Here is a 20538-nt window from a genome sequence, read left to right as displayed (position 1 = left end):
AGTTTACTTACCTGTGATCATAGGACTGTAACATTACAATAAATGCATTATGAAAATAAGTGTTACAAAAAAAATAAAATAAAATAAAATATATTTAGCTGAAAATGTTGAAACAAGATGTGCGAAGAAAGGAACAATGAAATCTATAAGCCTCCTTGGCTTGAAGTGGACACCTATGCATCTGTGTTACAAAATGTGTTACAACAGTATCATCCCACCTGGGGACTGTTGAGGGCTTGAGGCTCTCAAGGGCATCTTGCCTCCCCTGAGCACCTAGGTGAGTGCTCGAAGTGCCTTTGACAACACTGGTTTGATAGATATAGTAGTACAATGGGATGATGAAGGATGAAAGATCAAAAACTCAAAGAAGCAGGATCAGGATTTGTAACAAGATCCACTGCAGGTGAGGCACCCCAATGTTTTGTATACTCTCTCTCTCTCTCTCAGGAGGGACCCACTGGCACTATTAATAGCTAGGTCCAGATTTTTGGGAAATGCATCATCCAGAAATCAAACCTAAAACCTTAGTTGCTAAGGCAAAGGGTGTGACTTATTCACCCAATGTTTTAGGCTAATTTTGTTAAGAAATTTCACAGTGCATCTTCAAATCTAAGTTATGCTCCATAACCTAGTCCATCTTGATGGGATAAGCTTGGTTGTTGTTTATGCTACATCCTGAAGCCTGAGGATTGTCAAAGTGAAACTGCATATGCAAGTGAGGTGCACGTAGTTGTTCCCTGAAAAATGTTTCGCTTTGCCTGGATCCTGAGAAATTCTGTCTGTATTTCATACATCAATAGATTGCTGGAAACTAAAACAGCACATTTTAAGTTTATTCTTCTATTTGAACAAGACAGACTTGTATGCATAGCATGCTTTGGGCTTGGCTTTGTACTTCATCGTAAGGAGTTAGATTGAGAATATTTAGAAGGTCTGCTTCCAATAGATGCTTTGTAATTCCATCCCCATTTTCTGCAATATTTTAGCCTCTTCCTATTGGATGGACTATTTTTCATTGTTCCCAGGTGCCTTCTCTACAAGTGTCTCTATTTGCTTACTGCCGATATTATAGATGGAGATTCCTTGAGTGGAATGTTTAATCTCCATGTTTCTGTACTAATTTAACAAACATTCTCTTTGACTTACATTATCATTTTTCTCGGTGTCTGATGCTGTTTTTTTCTGTTAAAATCACTAATAATGTTGTCGCCTTGCATAAGTGGTGCAGATCTATGTGTGGGTTGGGTGCAACTCTGCAAGGTTTGGGCATTTATATGCTGCTCCAACTGCTGGACCGGTAGTCAACTACCTTGCTCATGGGATACTATTGTAGTTGTTTTCTCTTCACGTATCTGACGTTTATTCTGTTAAATGAGATTTGGCAGAACATTGAAGTGAGTGTTACTTCGTTGAATGGGGGCTGTTCTGACAACACTGGGTCCAGCATTGTTCGTCATTAAGTATAATTACAGCTATGTTGTGTTGCTTTACGTGTCCTTTCATTGACACGGTGGCTGATGATATGATTGCTTGTTTTTCTCCCAGTACTGAAGACTGGTCTTACCATAGATTTGGCATGCAAAATACCAAAAGACAGCCCCGTGCTTGAGGTAATCTTCGATCCTTTTCTCTCACAACAGTACATATGCACTTGAGCATCTACTTTTTGTTGTATTTGGAGATTCCACCTTTTCTCTTGCATTGAGGTGACGGCAATTGCTGATCGCGTCTTTCCAAGTGCATGTGTTCGTTGACTATGAATAATTGTTTGTATAAGCACTTCTCTGATGAGTGGTACTAATGATCCGGGCAACTGCAGAGAGGTAACTGGTGGAGAAATTGAGTCTGGGTTACATATGACATTAACCTGAATAAATGCCTGTTACTTTGGCCTGACCTTGATAATTAAAGTTTATGAAGTAAAAAAGTATTTCTTGTTTTTCCTTTCCATGTTTTTTCCTGTTTCTTCCATGAAACTTTAGCAACCCTAATAGGTTAGCTACAACATACTAAAACTAAGCACATTGATTACATGAGATAGTTAAAGGTTTTGTAAATTTGATAGCTGATCTGAAGTCTGAACTGGTTCAGCCATCAACAAGCTTGCCATCACAAACTAATTGTAGGTATGTGGAAGAAAAGGATTTGATTGATAGAATGAGAATAGCTAGGGCTTTTGTTTTCTTCTTTCATAAATTGCTCTCTCGGACCATGACGTTCTATCAACGTTTCAACGGCAAATTACTGTCTTAATAATGCTGACATGAATGATGGAAATTTCTGCTTGGCCATTAATATGTAAGAGAAGTTCGTCTATTGAAAGCTTTCTTTTTTTATTGGAATTTATTATATTATCATTTTGTATTTCAAGAATACTTAGAAGGAGAAAAAATTATATTGTGTGTAGTGCACCGATCGTATGTTAGCGACTGCTATTTCTCAGAACTTTAACGGAATTGAGTTTGTCTGGATTTTTACCAGAATGACTATTACGGCAGCCATTGTTTCTCATTATAGTGAAACAGTTGTCCAAATCGCTATTGACTAAATAAATAATAATTCTTTAAATATTGATTAAATTTCCAGCTGGTGCAAATTTCAATTAAAAATTTACCAGTTTATTCAGCAATCGGTATGAAAGCTAAATAATGGCATTTATTCCATCATTATAAAGGAATCACAGCCAACATGACAGCTGCTAAACTAATACCAGCTAGTAATACATATAACAATATTTATTGTTTGTTCGTGTTTTTTTTTTGTTAGATTAACAGCTAGTAATAGATCAAGATTAACTGTTCAAAACGAGGAAAATCCAAGTTCGGAATTTTTTGCATTTGTGAAGAATTATATGCTTTTACCAATTAGTGTCGAACTGTTGAGCAAGGCAACATAAAAATCCACACCTGATTAAAAATATCAGATGTTTCACTCGTTCATTTCTTATCACCTCATACTCTGGAATCTGGATTTGTTCTAATCGCAATCCCCAGTGCAACGCACTTGTCCTTTTCGCTTCGGACACCAATAGTGCTGTGATCCATCTATCTTTTCTGACCATCAAACACTTCTCTGCCAAACTCCGGGAGATGCCTTCTTTGGCTATCACATTCCGAACAGCGTCCATTCGGTTCCAGCATCACATGGTCTGATGCATCATGGGTCGTTGCTTGAGGTGAGATAGCTGGATCTCAAGAGGGGGTTCCCAATCCACTACTTCGATTGCTATCAGAAGCTGACACTGGGAAAAAAAGGGGAATTTGGACCACCGTCTCCGGTAGGTTCCGGAGGATGCAACAAAAACCAGCACCAAAATATCCTCCTTTCCCAACGCATCTCTCTCACCTTCTTTTCGTTTCTCTGGTGGTGAGTTCTCGAGGCCACAATGGCTATCTGGATCATGAGGTTAAGGTTAGCCCATCATCTTGGAAAAAAGATAGCTTCTTTGGAAGCTTTGAAACTGAGCTCCTGGGCTTCATCTCTGCACCCATGGATTCCTGCTTCCCTGGCTAGCAGTGATGATAGATACGCTTCTAAGCTTGTGAGGAATCCAGTGGCTCGTTATGCAGCTCGGCGTTTCGGGTCGACTAAAGCTCAAGAGAGTGTGTCGGAGGTGACTAATGGCAGCAAGCAGGTGGAACTCCTTTTTCTTCTTCCTATTAATTCTGTTGGGTCGCGCATTTGCTGAATTTTTTTTTTTTTTTTTTGCTTTTAGTTAAAAGGAAATTTTTCAGATTTTGATTTTTGGGGTTATTTTTGGGGCTCTTTTCCACGCATATGCAAACATAACATGTCGCTATGTTGAAGCCATCCAGATCCGAATCAGGTGCAGTTTTTTTTTTTTTTTTTTTGAGAGGATATTCAAATTTAGAATCAAGTATAAGGTTATTCTTATGTTTGAATTAAATAGTTGATATGAGAACGATTTTGAGCTGTTTCTTGCTTCCGGAATGCTCTGCTTTCATCTCATCTTTTACAATTCACAACATCCTTTGCTTTTTTTCATACCTCTTTTTATTCGTGGTGGATTTTAATCAATATGTGATTGGGTACGGTCTTATATTTTAGTGGTTTAAAATATCCTAGAACCAAGATTTCCAATACCAATTTTGTTACCCGTATGGTAAATTTTGGTTCTTGATGCGAATACTCGATGGGCCGAGATGTACGGAATATTTATTCCCGACCCGTATGAATCAGCTAATATAGAAAACCGTAAGCCTGAGCTGAGAAACTACGTAAGCCTGTTAACAGTGGATATTCTTCTGATTGCTCCAACAAGTATGGGACACTGCTTTACTTTATCCACCGTAGATATTACTGCAAATAAAGTTTTTAACATGTCAACCATGAATTGAGGATCTATCTGCCTTAGAATTCGTGAGCTCTGTTTGTTGTTATATTTAGTTTTTCTTTCCCTTCATTTCGGTTTTTAAATTAGAGATACTCAAGGTTTTAAATATGGAGATATCAGTTATTTTAAATATGGAGATATTAGTCATTTTAATTAGTGACCAAGATTGATATAAATTGAGGGCACGTCTGCTATTCTAGTAAGAAATTTTCAAAAGAGAGGATTTTCTTTTTTTTTTTCTTTGGTAAGAGAGGATTTTCTTAAAAATCTTGGTCGATATTTTATGACTAAAATATTGAAATTTTGATAAAATGAATTTGATATTACATACCATATTTAGAAGTTAATTTTAAAATTTATTAATTAAACTTCTTGCAAGTAAAAGATGAGAAATTCGATGAGTTTTTTTATTTTTTATAAAATTTGATATTTTCAAAAAATATGCTTTTTGGTTATTTAAAGATTAAGAAGAGGATGATTTTTTTTCTTTTGACACAGATGAAGAGGATGATTCAATGATTGGATCATATTATAAATTTTTATCAAAAAAAAATTATATTGCAAATTGCTTCTCTTTCCCTTATATCAAATTGGATTCAATATGGATTAGTATATTCATGTCCATATTTATTTTATTTGATGGACATAGATACAGATACGAATATTAATCGAATATATAAATTTATATTTATATTTATTTTAAATAATTATATATATTAAAAATATAAATATAAATATCGATATGAATCAGTGGTTAAACTTTATAATCATAAAATTTAAAATATTATTAAATAAATAATAAATTAAAAAAATAGTACATTAATATGATTATATATTTTTTAAAAAATTATAAATATTATATAAAATTAAATAAAATAAAATATCTAAATATAGTGATAGTTATTTATTTATATTTATATTTTTAATAAATATAAATATAGATATAAATATTAATTAAATATTTAAATTTCGATTCTTAGATGGATCCTACAAACAACGCTGGTCTGTAAAGGTTTTTTGCTTGGGAAGGTTGCCAACTGCCAATGGCACGTGGCATGCGGAGCCGTCGGTGCTGTTTGGCGGCGGGCCCGTTGGATGTGATCTACACGCGCACGTGTTGCTCATCTCGCAGTCCCCAGTTCCCAGCGGCCACCAGCCAGCTTCTAGTGACCCATTTCTGACGTGGAGGTTATTGTTATTTATTTCGTTGTCTATCCTAACGCACGTAGAGTCCTTTTCTTCTCCGCATTGTCTTATCTCCCTATCGATGTCCATCCGCCACCAAACGAAAGCAAACAAAGAAGGGCAGGGCGAGAAACCTCATCTGGACTTCTTCTTATTTCTCCCTCACCTCCTTGATCTCTTCTCTCTTCTACATTCCACAATGGGTTTGTGGTCCGTGAGATCAAGATTAGCCCATCATCTTGGGCAAAAGATGGCTTATTTGGGGGCTCTCCAACGGAGGTCTTGGCCTCTGGTTTCGTTTCTCCAACTTTGGAATCCACGGCCTTCGGAACTCGTTGGTGGGCTTTCGAGCAATCCGATAAATCGTTGCTCGGATCGGCGTTTCGCATCAATCAAGGCTGAGACTAGTGCGGCTGCTATGGATGATCGCTGCCGGTATCAGGTTTTTTTTTTTTTTTGAAAAAAAAAAAATTAAATCTCTGTTCCGATTCTGTTGATTGGTTTAGGTTGGGAAGGAATAGAAGGTACAGAGAATCCATGAAAGATTCTGTCTTGATTTTGGTTAAGAGGAAGTAGTCTTCTTTGTTTTTCTATAGTTTAGTGGATAAACACGAGTTTGATGGTACTAATTTTCTAGATGACACATTGGCTTCTACGTTTGAAATTTTGCTTCTTTTCTTTGTTTTTCTTTGGGTGGATTTTTCTTTGATTGATACAGGCTAGTATGAGATCAGACTGTCACTGGAACGAGACTTTTGGTGACATAAGCCGATTGTTTGTTATCAATTGAGACCAAAATAATACCTTCCAGAAAGAGAGATACTTGGGATTTTTGAAGACTGTTTAATGATAAATTATGTCGGAGTTTAATTGATGGCATCTTATTTTTCTACATCTTTGAGTAACGAGACTTGCATTATTTGTGCCTGTTAACATTTTTCGTTTTCTTTTTTTTTTTCTTTTTAATTGGTTGAGGGGTGGCAGGCTCCCTTCAAACCCTTTAGAATTCTGGTCTAACATAATCCTGAAAATTATATAATTATAGACTAGGACTTATGAAATGTTCTTTACCATTGTTATCATGGCAGGTCATGGATTTTCCTGGTGGAAAGGTTATGTTTATTCCTGAAATGAGATTCCTAGCCGAGTCTCCAGGAGAGCGAATCAGCTGCTACCGTGTTCTTGATGACGATGGACAGACAATCTCTGGCAGCAGTTTCCAAGAGGTAGCCATTCTTAGATTAGATGAACAGTTTCTAAATCTACTGCATTCTTTAGTTAAACTTCCTTTTTGCTTATAGGCCTAAGATTTATATAGAATAGTTAAGTTTTCTGCAAGAAGATAAACCTGTAAGATAAAGTTGTTTGCCTTGTGCTTTACCCATTATAAAGTCCTTGTTAATAAATTTTTATCTTGCTCATCAGGTCAGCAAGGAAATTGCTCTGAAAATGTACAGTGACATGGTCACTCTGCAAATTATGGATACCATCTTCTATGAAGCTCAGAGGCAAGGAAGAATCTCCTTCTATCTTACCTCGATTGGAGAAGAAGCCATAAATGTTGCATCAGCTGCTGCACTCACGATCAATGATATTGTCTTTCCACAGGTATAAAGGCACAAGGAAAAAGAGTTATAATCATCTGTATTGCTGCTGACTATGCTTTGTTCTTCCACCTGATCTCCATGGATAAATTTGCACCTAATTTAGTACAGGGAACCGGGGGTCCTTCTATGGCGTGGCTTCACCTTGCAAGAATTTGCAAACCAGTGTTTTGGCAACAAGTCAGATTATGGTAAAGGGCGACAGATGCCAATACATTATGGATCTAACTGGCTGAATTACTTCACTGTGTCATCACCAATAGCGTAGGGAGCCATTTCCTGACATCTTTAACAAAATCAGCAAATAGATGACATTAGCATTTTTATTCCCCTGACATCTATTTTTTCCTCAGTACACAGATACCTCATGCTGTTGGAGCTGCTTATTCCCTTAAGATGGACAAGAAACATGCTTGTGCTGTCACTTATTTTGGTGATGGTGGCACTAGCGAGGTATATAAGCAATTCATTCCCACATTAGCTTAAGTCGACGATGCCTCCTTATGCTATGGTTTGATTTTTCTGTTTGCATCTAATGTGGCAGGGAGATTTCCATGCTGCACTAAATTTTGCTGCTGTAATGGAGGTTCCAATTATTTTCTTCTGTCGTAACAATGGTTGGGCCATCAGTACTCCTACAACAGAACAGTTTCGAAGTATGGAAGCTTCCAATTTTGAACTTGCTTTGCATTTAGTGGAGTTCCATGTAGAATTACGAGCTATTATTCTGTCTTCATTGGACTGTAGGTGATGGTGCTGTCATTCGTGGTCAAGCATATGGTCTTCGGAGTATCCGTGTAGATGGGAATGATGCTCTTGCTGTTTATAGTGCAGTCCATGCAGCCCGTGAGATGGCCATAAGGGAAAGCAGGCCATTTTAGTTGAGGTGCGGATTTTTGTTATCTAAGCTATCATGTGAAGTAACCATAGAGTTGATCTTACCATTCTGCTCATTTGAAATGCCTAGGCGCTTACATATAGAGTGGGACATCACTCCACATCAGATGACTCGACCAAGTACCGACCTGTCGATGAGATCGAACACTGGAGAACAGCACGAGATCCTGTCTCCAGGTATCGAAAATGGATTGAAAGAAATGGCTGGTTGTGTGATGATGCTGAATCTGAACTTAGAAGCAATGTCAGGAAGGAGGTAGTTAACAACAATTTTATACTCACAAGGCATTTTCGGCACCTCATTTCCCTGGCCTATTAGTATTTTATGATGTCTTCAGTATCTTGACCAATGCGATTTTGTGCAGCTATTGCATGCTATTCAGGTTGCAGAAAAAATGGAGAAACCACCTCTTGCTGAACTATTCACAGATGTTTATGATCAAGTTCCTTCCAACCTTCATGAGCAGGAAAGGCTACTTCGAGAAACGATCAAGCAGCACAATGGAGACTACCCACCTGAAGTACCTGTTTAGACAAGCTACTGGTCAGCTGATAAAACTCCTTCGGTTACCATTATCTATTTCATCTTTATATCTTTTACATAAAAATTGTAATAAATAGGCCCTGCAGTTAACCAGAGTCACATTGAGGAAACAAACTTTGTGTGTCTGAGGGGGATTGCATGGAAGCATAAATAAGAAGTCAATGTTCTTAATGCTTTGAAATGGTAGTGCAACCCTCCCATTCCTTAATTTTTCCCTGTTACTTGTGATGATGATTGATCAAGGTAGTTAGGTAGCTCATGATGGTACGTTCTGACGTACATGGATGTCTACGCCCACGTAAGAGGAAGCATTCTGAATCTTTGATTAATGTAATCAATTTTATATTAAATTATATTTTTCCTCTCCCTTGAGCAAAATCGACACAGAATTAAACAGACAATAAGAGGCGACGCCCTTCAACTCCTTCCCTCCCAAGCCATCCAACTTCATCCTTGTTCTGCATTTGAGAGATTGCTAATATTGTCATGTTTGCTTTATGAGAATGTCATGTGCTGTCACATCCCACATCCAATATCCGGATCAGGGTCAACTACAGATTTTTTTTTTTCACATAATTTTATCATAACTAAATAATTATATTTATTTTACAACAATATCAAATCAAATTTTTACATCTCATTCAAAAATTAAGAAGATAGTTTTCATTCAAAATTTATACAATGATAAATCTGTACAGTCTTGTTTTCAAAGATCATGCAACATAAAAATAAAAAAATTATCTCATTTCAAATTTTGTAATTACGTTAAGGTGGCACCATGCTTCATACGTAATTTTGCATTACTTTTCATACATAAAATACATATTTTGAAACTTTATAATTTTTAAATATTTTAATAACATGTACAAAATTTAATTTTAAATACATGAATATGCATTAAAAAAACTCAAAAATAAAAGAAACTTATACTTAGTCGGATCCAAAAGTCATGATCTTTAGCATATGACCTAATCCTCAGATCCGTACTTCTCCTGAACTAGATCAAAATTTTGGATCAGATTTATTTTATTAATTAAGAAAAAATTAGACTAATTAGACTCGATTTAATCAATCAGTAGAAGCATAAAAGAAAGAGTAGTTAAGGTCTGATTTATTTGATCTGACTCGAACAATATAAAAAGGAGTGAGATGCACGATTTAGGCCAATTGGATTTTTAGACTAGATTTTACTTAATTTAGGTCCAAATCAGGAGCCTTAATCTAGGCAGTCTAAGTTAATCATCAAGAGATCAATTTAGATCTAGTCAAATTGGATCATGATCAAATTTTCTCTCTTTCTCTCTCTTTCTCTCCCTCTCTTTTTTTTCTCTCTCTTTCATTTTTCTTTCTCTCTTTCTCTTTCTTTTTCTTTCTTTCTTTCTTTCTTCCCAAGTCGATCAGGGGTTTTACTAAGGGCCTCTTTTGTTCTAATTTATCTATGTTCTCATACTTTTTAAAATAAAAAATTATTTTTTTATGGATAACATTTATCCATCAAATAGATAAAAATCTTATCCATCTTGGAGGTGGCTAAATATTTTTTATCAATCAGAAAAATAATCTTTTTAATTTATTTTTAATATACTCTTAACCTTATAATAATATAATATAATATATTATAATATTATATATCATAATAATAATAATATATTATTATATATAATAATATTTATATGATATATTATAATAATATAATATATTATTATACATGATAACATATATTATATTATGTTAATATAAGATATTAACGTAATATATTATATTATATTATACTATAATTATATTTTAATAATAACATAACAATATTTATATAATACTATAATAATAATATAATAATATAATATATTTATATATAATAATATATACTAATATAATATATTATACAATATCATTTTATATAATTAGAATATATAACAATAAAGTAATATAATATATTTTATATTTTATAATATTATAGTATAATATATCATATTATATTATATATAATAATATTTATATCATAAAGGGTATTATAAAAATATGGATAGATTTTAATAACTTTTCAGGGAGCAAGTGATGCAAAAGTACATGAGTAACATATTTTCGAGCCATTTTTCATTGCATAAAAGAATATAGATAAATTATTTTTCTGTCTAAATATTATTTGAAAAATATTTATTCAGAAAATATAAATATGATTAATGTATTAATATGACATAAGAAATATTAAAATCTTTATTATTTAATCTCTATTATTTAGTATTCGATACTTCTTATGCTCTTTTCAGGAATTATTAATTATGAAACTTAATCACAAACTAACTGGCAAAGGTCCTTAATATTTGCAGTGATGAAACCCAAGTTAGCCTATTTCTGTCGTTAAATTTTTAACCAACATGCGCATCTAGACTAGTAGAAAGTAAAGCACATGGGCCATAGGGTCGCACGGCCCAAAGCAAGACAAGGCCTATATGATCACATGGCCTAGAGGAGAAGAAAACAAGCACTGGTCTATGCATGGTGTACAAAGGAAAGCCATGCGGTCCACGCACAGCTCACCAAAATAAGAACCATCGGTCTACGTCGCAGCGCACAGAAGACCAACCGCACGATTCACATGCGGTGTATGGGAACAGGACCGCTCGATCTTTCATGCAGCTCACAGCGTGCGGAAGCGGGTTTGGGCAGGCGGGTTCAAACGGGCGTGAGCGGGCATGCATGCGGACCAGGAGCATGGCTACGAGCGTGGGTCCGGTTCAAGGCGCGATCTTGCACAATTCACGTGGGCATGTGCGCGAGCGAGCATGAGGGCATTGTGCAGCGTGCACCTGGGACACGACAGATAGGGAAGCTTAGGGTTTTAAAAAGGAAAAACAGAGAGGCATGGGGGGCTTGTGAGAGGCTAGGGCTTGGGACGCCATAATCAAAATAAAAAAAGATTTAGGGACGTGAAAATTTAGGAGACCTGAGATGGCCAGGACTCTGAAAAGTTTTGAGGGCTACAAGAAGGGGTGTAAGATAGTCTAAAAAAAAGAAAAAAAAAAAAAAAGAAAAAAAAAAAAAAGAAGGCAAAGATTGAGAGAGAGAAAAATTGTAGAAAAATTTTATAGAGAGAGAGACAGAGGTTGCTAGGTGTTGAAGTTTTGGGAGGAAGTTTTTGGCAGCAAAAGAAAATTCTACGTCTTCTTCTTCAAATTTTTTTCCAACGAAAAGATGGAGTTTTTGGCGACGAGCAAGATCCAATCTATAAGCAGCTAAATCTTTCATCCTCGGAGAAGTAGATGAAGTCCTTCGGTCTAGATTTATATTTTATTTTTTATTCTTATTATATTTTTTTTTATTATGCAATCAATTACTTGAATATTGTAAGGCTTCTTTCTTTTTGAATAATGTTGAATATTTTGCAAACATAAATGTTTCCTGTGATTTTATTCATATGTTCAAGTAGTAGTTTTTCTTATTTTATAGTAATTGATTTCAAATAGTTTATGACTACGTAGAGACAAATTATGATCCAAAGATACAATTCGTGCCCAGCGAGATAAGCTATATTGAGAATAAGATCTTACATTTATCTTTTTATTATCACTATGATTTGTAGTTTGTAGTGATTTGGATTGCTTTAATTAAAATATTAATTTATAATTAAGGATGGATTCGAAAACCTGAGGTTCTTTTTTATCTGATTTTTCTAAAATTTTATTTCTATCAAACTTATTTCTTTTATTCCTTTTAAAAATCTTAAAATCTAAATTCTTCATCTTATTTTTTAATTTGAACATAACTCAATCCTTTGATCCCAAAAATTCAACACCTGATCTCACTCTATTCTATATAATAGTTGAGTTAGAATAAATTATTTTTCTTTAGTGCTTGCGATAGCAACCAAAATGTCTGAATAATTTTTTTACCCTCAAAAGAATAGGCTCTGGGGGGGAGAACAGAGGGAAGGAGGGGATAGGGTTGATGGTGGTGGCAGCATGGCAATGATTAGAGGCGGGGTCCGATCGTGCATAGGTCTAAGAAAAAAATCAAGAGATGTTACCTTTGCCACCATGGCAGTGGCACTCAAACCGAACAAAAAGGAAAGAGAAGAGAGGAGACTTATCAGAGATGGCGGCGATGGCATGGCTCGGCCAGACAGGTGATTTTCGGTGGTTATGATGGCAATCCCTATAGCACAGAAAAAAAGCAGGGCATTGATGGTTTTGGAGAAGAAAAATCGAGTTTAGGGATGGTGGTGATACACGGCGAGGCAGCACGGTGGCCACCAAAAATGAGATAGAAGGAAGAGAGGTGAGGAGGCTTTAGTGGCAGAAATGATCAAGGGAGGAGGGATTTAAGAAAAAAAGATAGTATGAGGATAAGCTTGGTAGTTTTAGATAAAGCTAAACTTCACCAGCATATTTCATTCAAATGACCTTTGGCCATTCCCCCACCAATACATGACTTCTATCCGGCCACTTGATGGCCTTATCCCCATCTACTGGATGAGATTGGACAAAGAATAAGCCTTCCCTATTCTGATCTCATCTCCTTTTTTTTTTTTTTTGAAAAATTATATTGAACTAGATCCAGTTGGACCGATCCTCACATGTACATTGATCAATTCTATTACTACTAAATAAAATGATTGAATAGGTTTTCATTAATGTTTTGTCATAGGCAAATTATTGTAGCCAGACAATTCTTGCTTTCATATTAATTTTAGTTCTAAAAAAGTTTAATAGTTTAATGGTGCCATTTTTTTTCCACCAATGTCTTCTTTTTCTCTCCTCCAGGTCCACCGATTCGTTTAAGATATAGCTATCTAAAGCCCTTTGCAAGTGATGAGCGCCTATCGCTTTTCAGATTGATGTACCAGGTGTCTGGTCCTTGAGGCTAGTAGTGCAAGGATACCATGGCTCGCAAACGGCCATAGTGGCTTCGGGTTGTTTGCATTTCTACTGATGGTGCAAGAAAGAAATATTCGAGAGGAAAAAACCCACGAAGTGAATTCCCTGTGGAGGCTACGGTGCACCATCAGGAACCAACCAGTTCCCCCAGCTGAGCAACTCGTTTAGATCCACATACTAACAATGTTTCTGGTGGATGATCTGTGTGCATCATGGTGCGTCTGAATATATTCATTACTTATCCGTGGCTTGCCAAATTAGCTATGCCTATTTGATGATAAGAAACTCTTATGCACGATAAGCCAACCCACCACTCACTTCGAGTTGGCATGCTCAGAACGGGAAACAAATTGAATCAAAAATTTAACAGTGCGCAGAGATCGAAGTTGTGGTGCCAATGATATTACAGCTAATTGATGGAATAGCATTTCACCCATGTGATTTTGTCTCTGATTCTGTGAGGGGATGACACATGCCAGCAAGCTTCAATTAGGGGTAGCAATGGTTTGCATTCTGAAAGTAGAAAATACATCTAAGAACAGTTTTTTATCTCTCAAGTCACAAGCAAAGAACAGACCAGTTCAACTTCTGTCGAAATGAAATTATTGTCAGTACCAGGGAAATCAGCGTAACTGATCGCCATACCATGTCTGACAAAAGAATCCAATCCAAATTTAGACAGCAATCAGAGGCACGAACTAACAGATAACAGTTAGTTAGCTGAAACTACATATATTGCCTACAACAGGGAAGCAGATTGAGATTTCTCTTTCACAGCATCTTGTACTGCTTTCAGCAGTGCTGGCATTAGCTTCTTATTTGTGACAATGATGCCTGTATCGAGATCAAGGTACCTCCCCTTGGAAAAATCCAAATTATTTCCTGCTGCATCAGTCGCGACACCACCAGCTTCTGTAAACCATTAGGAAACAATGTCAGATCTGAAGAGATACTGAATATTCGTTTTCAAATATCTACAATTCTGAAGCATAAGCAAGGAAACAGGACTCCATTTAAGTTGAAAAAGCATGTGAATTAAAGTTTGATGGTTTGTACCTGTGACGACAATATAACCAGCTGCATGGTCCCATATCTTCTCACGGTAGCCTTTATGTGGGAAACGTAAATATATGGCACCATCTCCTCGGGCTAGAGCACCATATTTTGCTTGGCTATCAATTCTAACTGGTGGTGCTTGGACGCCAAGTTTCTAAAAGCAACATCATAAAAAGATTATATCTGATCTCTCAGAATTTGGATAGAAAAGAGTACTGGTATGCAATACCTCTGCTATTACACTAGATAAATCATGCATGGAATGTGCTGCTTCAAATGACTCAAAGAATGATGCATCCTTTGAATTTTCAATGGCACTCACATGTATCTGAAGGGAAGTCGATAAAAGTCAGACAGTGATAAAATGTTTACAGCAAGTTAAATAGAAGACAAAGGCAATAAAGAACATTAACCTTTGCTGATGAAGAGCCATTAAGTGACTGCATGAAAGCTCCATCGCCAATTTTAGCAGAGAAAAGACAACCAACTTGCTTGTGCGAAGAGTGTTCATCTGGAATCGCAATTGAAGTTAGAGGAAGATTTGGACATGCCAAGACACCCAACACTACTCTTCCTTCATCAAGCAGTGCCAGAGCAATTGCATACTGATCTCCTCTTAGGAACCTGAATCAAAATTCATATATGTGAAAGAACTATAACTGAAACTTCCAAGTCATGCTATATATCCAAGATGCAGAAAATTAAATAGCAGTCAACTTTGACAAGTATTAAGGCGGCCTTTCGTTTACTGTTTTATCGAACAGAGAGATACGCACAGAAACCAGCATAGAAAGTTGTGTTTGGGCTGTGTACCACGTGAACATGTTTCAACTGCATTTACAGCTTGGGTTGGTACCATGTTTTGTGGCTCGGAAATAAATGTTGTAGCACTTATAACGTACCAGAACTTTCTGGCCTACATATACCTATTCCACTACTGTTTGATCCTATCAGCGTATTTCTCTTAGCAATTTCCTAGCATCTCTCAAGCCAGTCCACCAGCATTTCTCGTTATCATTCTACATTGCTGTTGTTTTATATGTAGGTGTTCTTATGTTAGTTGGAATGATGTTTGTTTCAAAAAAACAGAGAGAACATGGTATCAGTCAGATTAAATGATAATACAGTAAAACTCAGTATGCTGCTATATTCACAAAGTTAATTGGAGCCTGAATAATTGGCTTCACTTGAGTTTCAAACATAATCATTGTCAATGACAATTTCATTCCCATTAGATTAGGTTCTGACTAACAACCTCTCTATTTAATTTCCAATCCTTTCTTGCTATTTGATCTATGACAGTTTCGCAAATATTAAATCCCCTCTATCTGATATGTTTTATGAATATCTTAATTATCACTGCTATTTTTTAACATTAATGTCCTATTGATGAAATTTTAAGCTTCCTCTTGAAGCATAGATTAACAACTCCATCCTTAATATTTTAACACACATCCATCACAACAATGAACAGTCTCTTCTTTAAGTTGTATAGGATTATGTTTTTAAATCCATTTCATCGACCTTGTTTTGACCATGCAACACAGTAACATTCTTTTTTCCTTTTTTTTTTTTGGGTGGGTGGTGGTGGGGGTTGTGGAGGTACTTCTCAAAGCTCAAAAGCATCAGGTAAGCACATAATGCTCTGAAAGCACCAATGCCCATTTGACAAATCTTATATCACATACAACAATCACTTTGGTGTATCTCTTGGCTATTTTAATTCTGGCTCAAGCCAAAAACGTGCACCCTCTTTACCCCATCTTCTAAAACAATTTTAGTCCATACGAGTGTCACATGTTTTCATCCATGAGTCCAGTTTACCAGTGGTCCTACTACTGTCTCATCAATCAACATATTATCATTTGAAATAACATAGACCTGGATAAGCAATGATCAATTCAACCATGTGCATTCCAACACAGTGGACATGGTAGTAAGCCATGCATATCCACCAAGTTGAAACCTACCCACAGTTGCTTGTTATACTAGTCGCTGCTCCCTCTAAATGTACTTAAGAATCTCCGAATAAACTAGTAATGCATTTTTTCCATGCATAGCAAAGTTCCCTCTCAATCTAACCTGTCAAGCCGCGTTGTTTTCTTTTATGTAGCTCTGCAGTATATCACATTTATATCCTTCTTTCCCTGTGGGATAGATTTGATCTTTAACTTTTTACCATTGTTGCTTGATTTTGAATATGAGAGAGTGACAGTGAGATAGAGAGACAGGGGGGGGGGGGGGAGGGGGGGAGGAGGTGATCTATCAAGTCTTTACATTAGCCAGTGTGGTTAGAGGGGAAAAGGATCAGGTGAATTAACTTACACTCAATCTCATATGGAAATATTTCTTATACAATTCACAATTCCTCTCTTAAATATATTTTCTTCTTAACCTACCCAAATGATATTACTCATGAAATTACATTTTAACAATTAATTCAATTGTAATGCAGAATAATGTTGAAGCTAAGGATGTTGCCAGACACACACAGAGAGAGATAGATAGATAGATATATAAAAGGAGTACTCCAACAGCTTTACAGAAGAAGCATAGAACACATGCATGTTAAAGTGCTACTTAGCCCCCTTAGGAGTGCGTATATCAGTGTCAGCAAAAATAAACAATCAAATGAATATAACATGCGGTTATTTTAACCTGTATTCATCAATTTCACCTAATACATAGAGATCGTAATAATCCATGTGTTGATGAGTAGATTACTGATCCACAAATATAAACATGAACACATCCAATATGCGCTTCGTTAAACAACCAAAAAATCATAAAGCCAGAGGAGAAAGGAATCATAAAAAAAAAATTGTCATGTCGCAATATATTGTACAACCATAAATAGATGTATGCACAGAGCCAGACCTAAACTCAACCCACAAGAGAGGTATCATAAAAATAAAAAGATGGACATGCAAGAATTTGAATGTTAATTAAGGTCATATTCTTAATTTCAGAATAATGTCACCACAGCTTTAGTTGTTCGTGGCAGCCAGTCACTACTTTATATTAAGTTTTACAGAGGTATTATGTTAATTCTTATCCATCAACGCATGAACTCAAAAAAGTGAAAAAAATTACATCTTACTTACAGGGTCAAAAGCTCTATATAATTAGAAACCTAAATTTCAAGCTTAAATTACCATCCTCACCCTTTAGTGCCATCTATAGGGTCCAAAACCCAATGTCGGCCATTACGGCCTCCTTCAGATTTGCCACTATCAATGGCAACAAGCACATCTTCCTCAGATAAAGTAATATTATATGTACCATCAATAGAGAGAGTGCTGTTAACAAGCTCAGTAATGCGTCTTAGTGTGTCTTGAGCACCATCCTTACGAAGATCACTTGAATCCTACAAGAGTATGTCATTATACCTCTCAGGTAATTTTCATAATTAATTCATGACAAACTTTGGAATCTAAAGACTAGTTCATGCACCTCCTCAGCCACTAAAGAAAAGGATTCAGAGGGAAGTTCTGTCTTCAAAACAAGGCTGACTAGTGCTTGTGAACCTGCAATTTAAGAGAAGTATATTGGTAGATAATTGTAGTAAGTTGAATATTTCACGTGTTAAGAAGCCATAAAGGTATTAAAGCTAAATACCACCCCCTTCCTCTCTTCATCCCCTGGTTCCCAGCTCATCTGCCTAGTGGGTATACATGTTTCTGTCATATCGCCAGAAATACAAGATACACATGGCAAAAGAGAAGAAACAAAAGAAAGAGAAAGGAGAAAGCTAGAGCTATGAGTTAGATTATTGTCATATCACCATTACACGGCATGATAGGTTCTCTAATCTGTTGATTCTGACATTTTTTTACAAAGCCAACTTCATCCTACTGTTTACTGACTTTACTGAGAATTGATAGCTTACTTACGATTAACAAATATTAATCCATCACAGATTCCCAGTTAGTACTCTCTGGGCATCTCTCCATAATATTAGAATGTACTACATCAATGCTATACATCTAGAATTTCTTTGTTAGACACACTATGCTCTTTATTAAATCTTTGTCATTTTGTTTAATTAAAATGAGAACCATATTCTTATAAATTTCAAATGCAGCAATTACTCAGCTGAACTAAGTTTTTCCAACCTGTAAATGATCTATGAATTGTATAACAACCGTCCTCTATTTGACTGCATATGAAAGTAAATGTTACCAAACTAAGCATATTGAAGATCATTAATCAGAAACAACACAGATTATGTCACATTATGCAGCGTCTGCTATGAAGCATAAACGAAAGAAATTATAAAAATGGGGAAGTGTACCATAATCTGCTACAGTAACAGGACTCTTATCAGATTTTGATTGGACATCTGATTGCACAAGTGCCTTTTGTACTGTCTGGAAAAGAAACAAAAAGAAACATTAATAATTTTGACTGTGACACAGGAGGGAAGAAAAAGAGAAAAACACATGTCTACATGTATCAACTATGAATAAACATTGAAGGATTCCTCTCATGCATACAGTCTCCATCCCTCTCTTGATTGGCACAAAACTAAATACCATAATTACAGAAAAATTTGAGCATGCATTCTGGAAAATCATAACCAAAAGAAGAAGCCAAGGAAAAGGAATTAGAGGTCGTCCCATTTTAAACACAGTTTTCTGAAACAGCTTTGTTCATCTTAATCTCTGAGATCTACTGCAATTACAAATGATCTGAATTATAAATTGTACTGTTATGCAATTGGATGCAAATATAAACATGATTGGGTGAAACAGCATTCCATCAATCTCCAATTCCTGCTTTAATTAGGAAACCAAAAACTTAGCATATTTGTGTGCAAAGTTGTTCAACACTGGTTTTAGATATTTACAATTTCAATGAATTATCCTGCACTCCAGCTTGCTAAAGAGTATTCCGACCAATCATCTGCTAATGATCACTGCTCAATCACCTGGGACGTGAAAGTCTGGGATTGGTACCATACAAGTGGGGTACCGCATGCCCTCAGCCAATGACTGACTTCCACAATCCCCAGTAAATGGGTGGTGATCGGTAGAGGATGATCTATAGCTCTTCCTTTGTAATATTTCTCCTCTAAAGTTAACTAAATCAAATGACCTCTAAGTTTGCATTTATTTTTTTTTTTTTTTTTTAAAAATCTACAAAGAATTTCAGGTGTGTCATTTACATGCTTTAGTAGTCTAGCACTAATCAGGTGAAGAAGAAGAGGAACATCATCCCCATCAAAGTTCACATTGTAACTTGAAGGTGCCGCCGCACCTATGGACACCGTTACTTCCTCTCAATCAGTAATCTTAAAAAACAAGGTATTAAAAATTCTCGAAGAGCAGTCTTGCTATTGCCACACACACCCAGTTCCTTTCAAGAGTTCAGTTACAGCATATAAAGTAAGGCATAAATCACGAAAGATAGGTCAATAAAAAATGGCAACACGGAAAAGTCACAGAAGACAACTTAAAGATCAAATCAACATCAACCATATGCCATTCCAAAAAAAATCTGAGTTTTAACATATCAAACAGCCCAAAGAAAAGCAACTAAAAGATGGGGGAAAGATGCGTATTTTTATTTAGATCTTGATACTAGAATCAAAACAAGAGCTTTCCTACGGCACTCCTCTCCAAATCATCAACAAAAAAGACCAGCAAAATCCAATCGGCAACGAATCCACGCCTAAAAATAGAAAGAAGATTGGCCACAGTACCTGGCAGAGGCGAGCGGCGAGAGAGGCGGCCTTCTTGGCGGCGGCGAGCTCCTTCTCGTAGGAGGCGGTGGAGGCCATGGAAGCCACAGGAGATCGATGGAGATTGTAGGAGATAAGAGGAGAGAAGAAGCGACGAGGAGGAGGACGACTACGAGGGAAGAAGAGGCGACGGGAGCAGGAGGACGACGAGGGAAGAGGAGGAGGCGATGAGGGGTTTTGGGGAGCGAAGAGCTGAAGGCGAAGAGGGGAGAGGAGGGCTCTAGCGTCGTTAATAGACCCGCCCTTAGTGCCATCGGTCGGTGGTTGGTTTGAGAACCTAA

General features: G+C 36.3%; 3 protein-coding genes across 5 annotated transcripts in view; 2 read left to right on the top strand and 1 right to left on the bottom strand.

Annotated features, from left to right (window-relative positions):
• LOC114914513 (uncharacterized) overlaps window positions 1-3122 on the top strand; it is a 51188-nt gene extending 48066 nt beyond the window's left edge. Inside the window, exons 3-6 of the mRNA XM_073243058.1 lie at window positions 1229-1297; window positions 1386-1448; window positions 1546-1610; window positions 2994-3122. Coding sequence (XP_073099159.1) covers window positions 1229-1297; window positions 1386-1448; window positions 1546-1551 — 138 coding nt within the window. The 3' untranslated portion in view covers window positions 1552-1610; window positions 2994-3122. The remainder of the gene's footprint in view (window positions 1-1228; window positions 1298-1385; window positions 1449-1545; window positions 1611-2993) is intronic.
• A 263-nt stretch (window positions 3123-3385) lies between these two features.
• On the top strand, window positions 3386-8765 carry LOC140851522 (2-oxoisovalerate dehydrogenase subunit alpha 2, mitochondrial-like). Its single transcript, XM_073243055.1, is given in 10 exon segments — window positions 3386-3634; window positions 6628-6765; window positions 6965-7147; window positions 7250-7407; window positions 7497-7596; window positions 7688-7799; window positions 7891-8016; window positions 8019-8029; window positions 8111-8296; window positions 8406-8765. Coding segments are annotated over 10 exon segments (1431 nt in total). The 3' UTR covers window positions 8574-8765.
• Window positions 8766-13861: 5096 nt separating this feature from the next.
• On the bottom strand, window positions 13862-20538 carry LOC140851679 (3'(2'),5'-bisphosphate nucleotidase 1-like). 3 transcript variants are annotated; one of them, XR_012134407.1, is made up of 9 exons: window positions 20219-20497; window positions 18809-18884; window positions 17968-18041; window positions 17679-17881; window positions 14928-15138; window positions 14744-14842; window positions 14515-14668; window positions 14074-14370; window positions 13862-13971 (listed from the first exon to the last, which is right to left on the bottom strand). XR_012134407.1 is itself a non-coding variant. In XM_073243702.1 (9 exons), exons 1-9 carry the CDS (start codon window positions 20509-20511, stop codon window positions 14198-14200), a joined length of 1251 nt encoding a protein of 416 aa, XP_073099803.1. In that variant the 5' UTR covers window positions 20512-20538; the 3' UTR covers window positions 13948-14197. The 3 variants fall into 3 exon arrangements, 2 of the variants coding, with proteins under 2 accessions (XP_073099803.1, XP_073099802.1); XM_073243702.1 differs by having other exon boundaries at window positions 13948-14370; window positions 20219-20354; window positions 20387-20538; XM_073243701.1 differs by having other exon boundaries at window positions 13948-14370.

Source organism: Elaeis guineensis, chromosome 9 (assembly GCF_000442705.2).
Source record: "Elaeis guineensis isolate ETL-2024a chromosome 9, EG11, whole genome shotgun sequence".
NCBI lineage: Eukaryota > Viridiplantae > Streptophyta > Magnoliopsida > Arecales > Arecaceae > Elaeis > Elaeis guineensis.
Note: the sequence above shows the minus strand (reverse complement) of the source record. Positions and strands in the feature narration are given on the sequence as shown.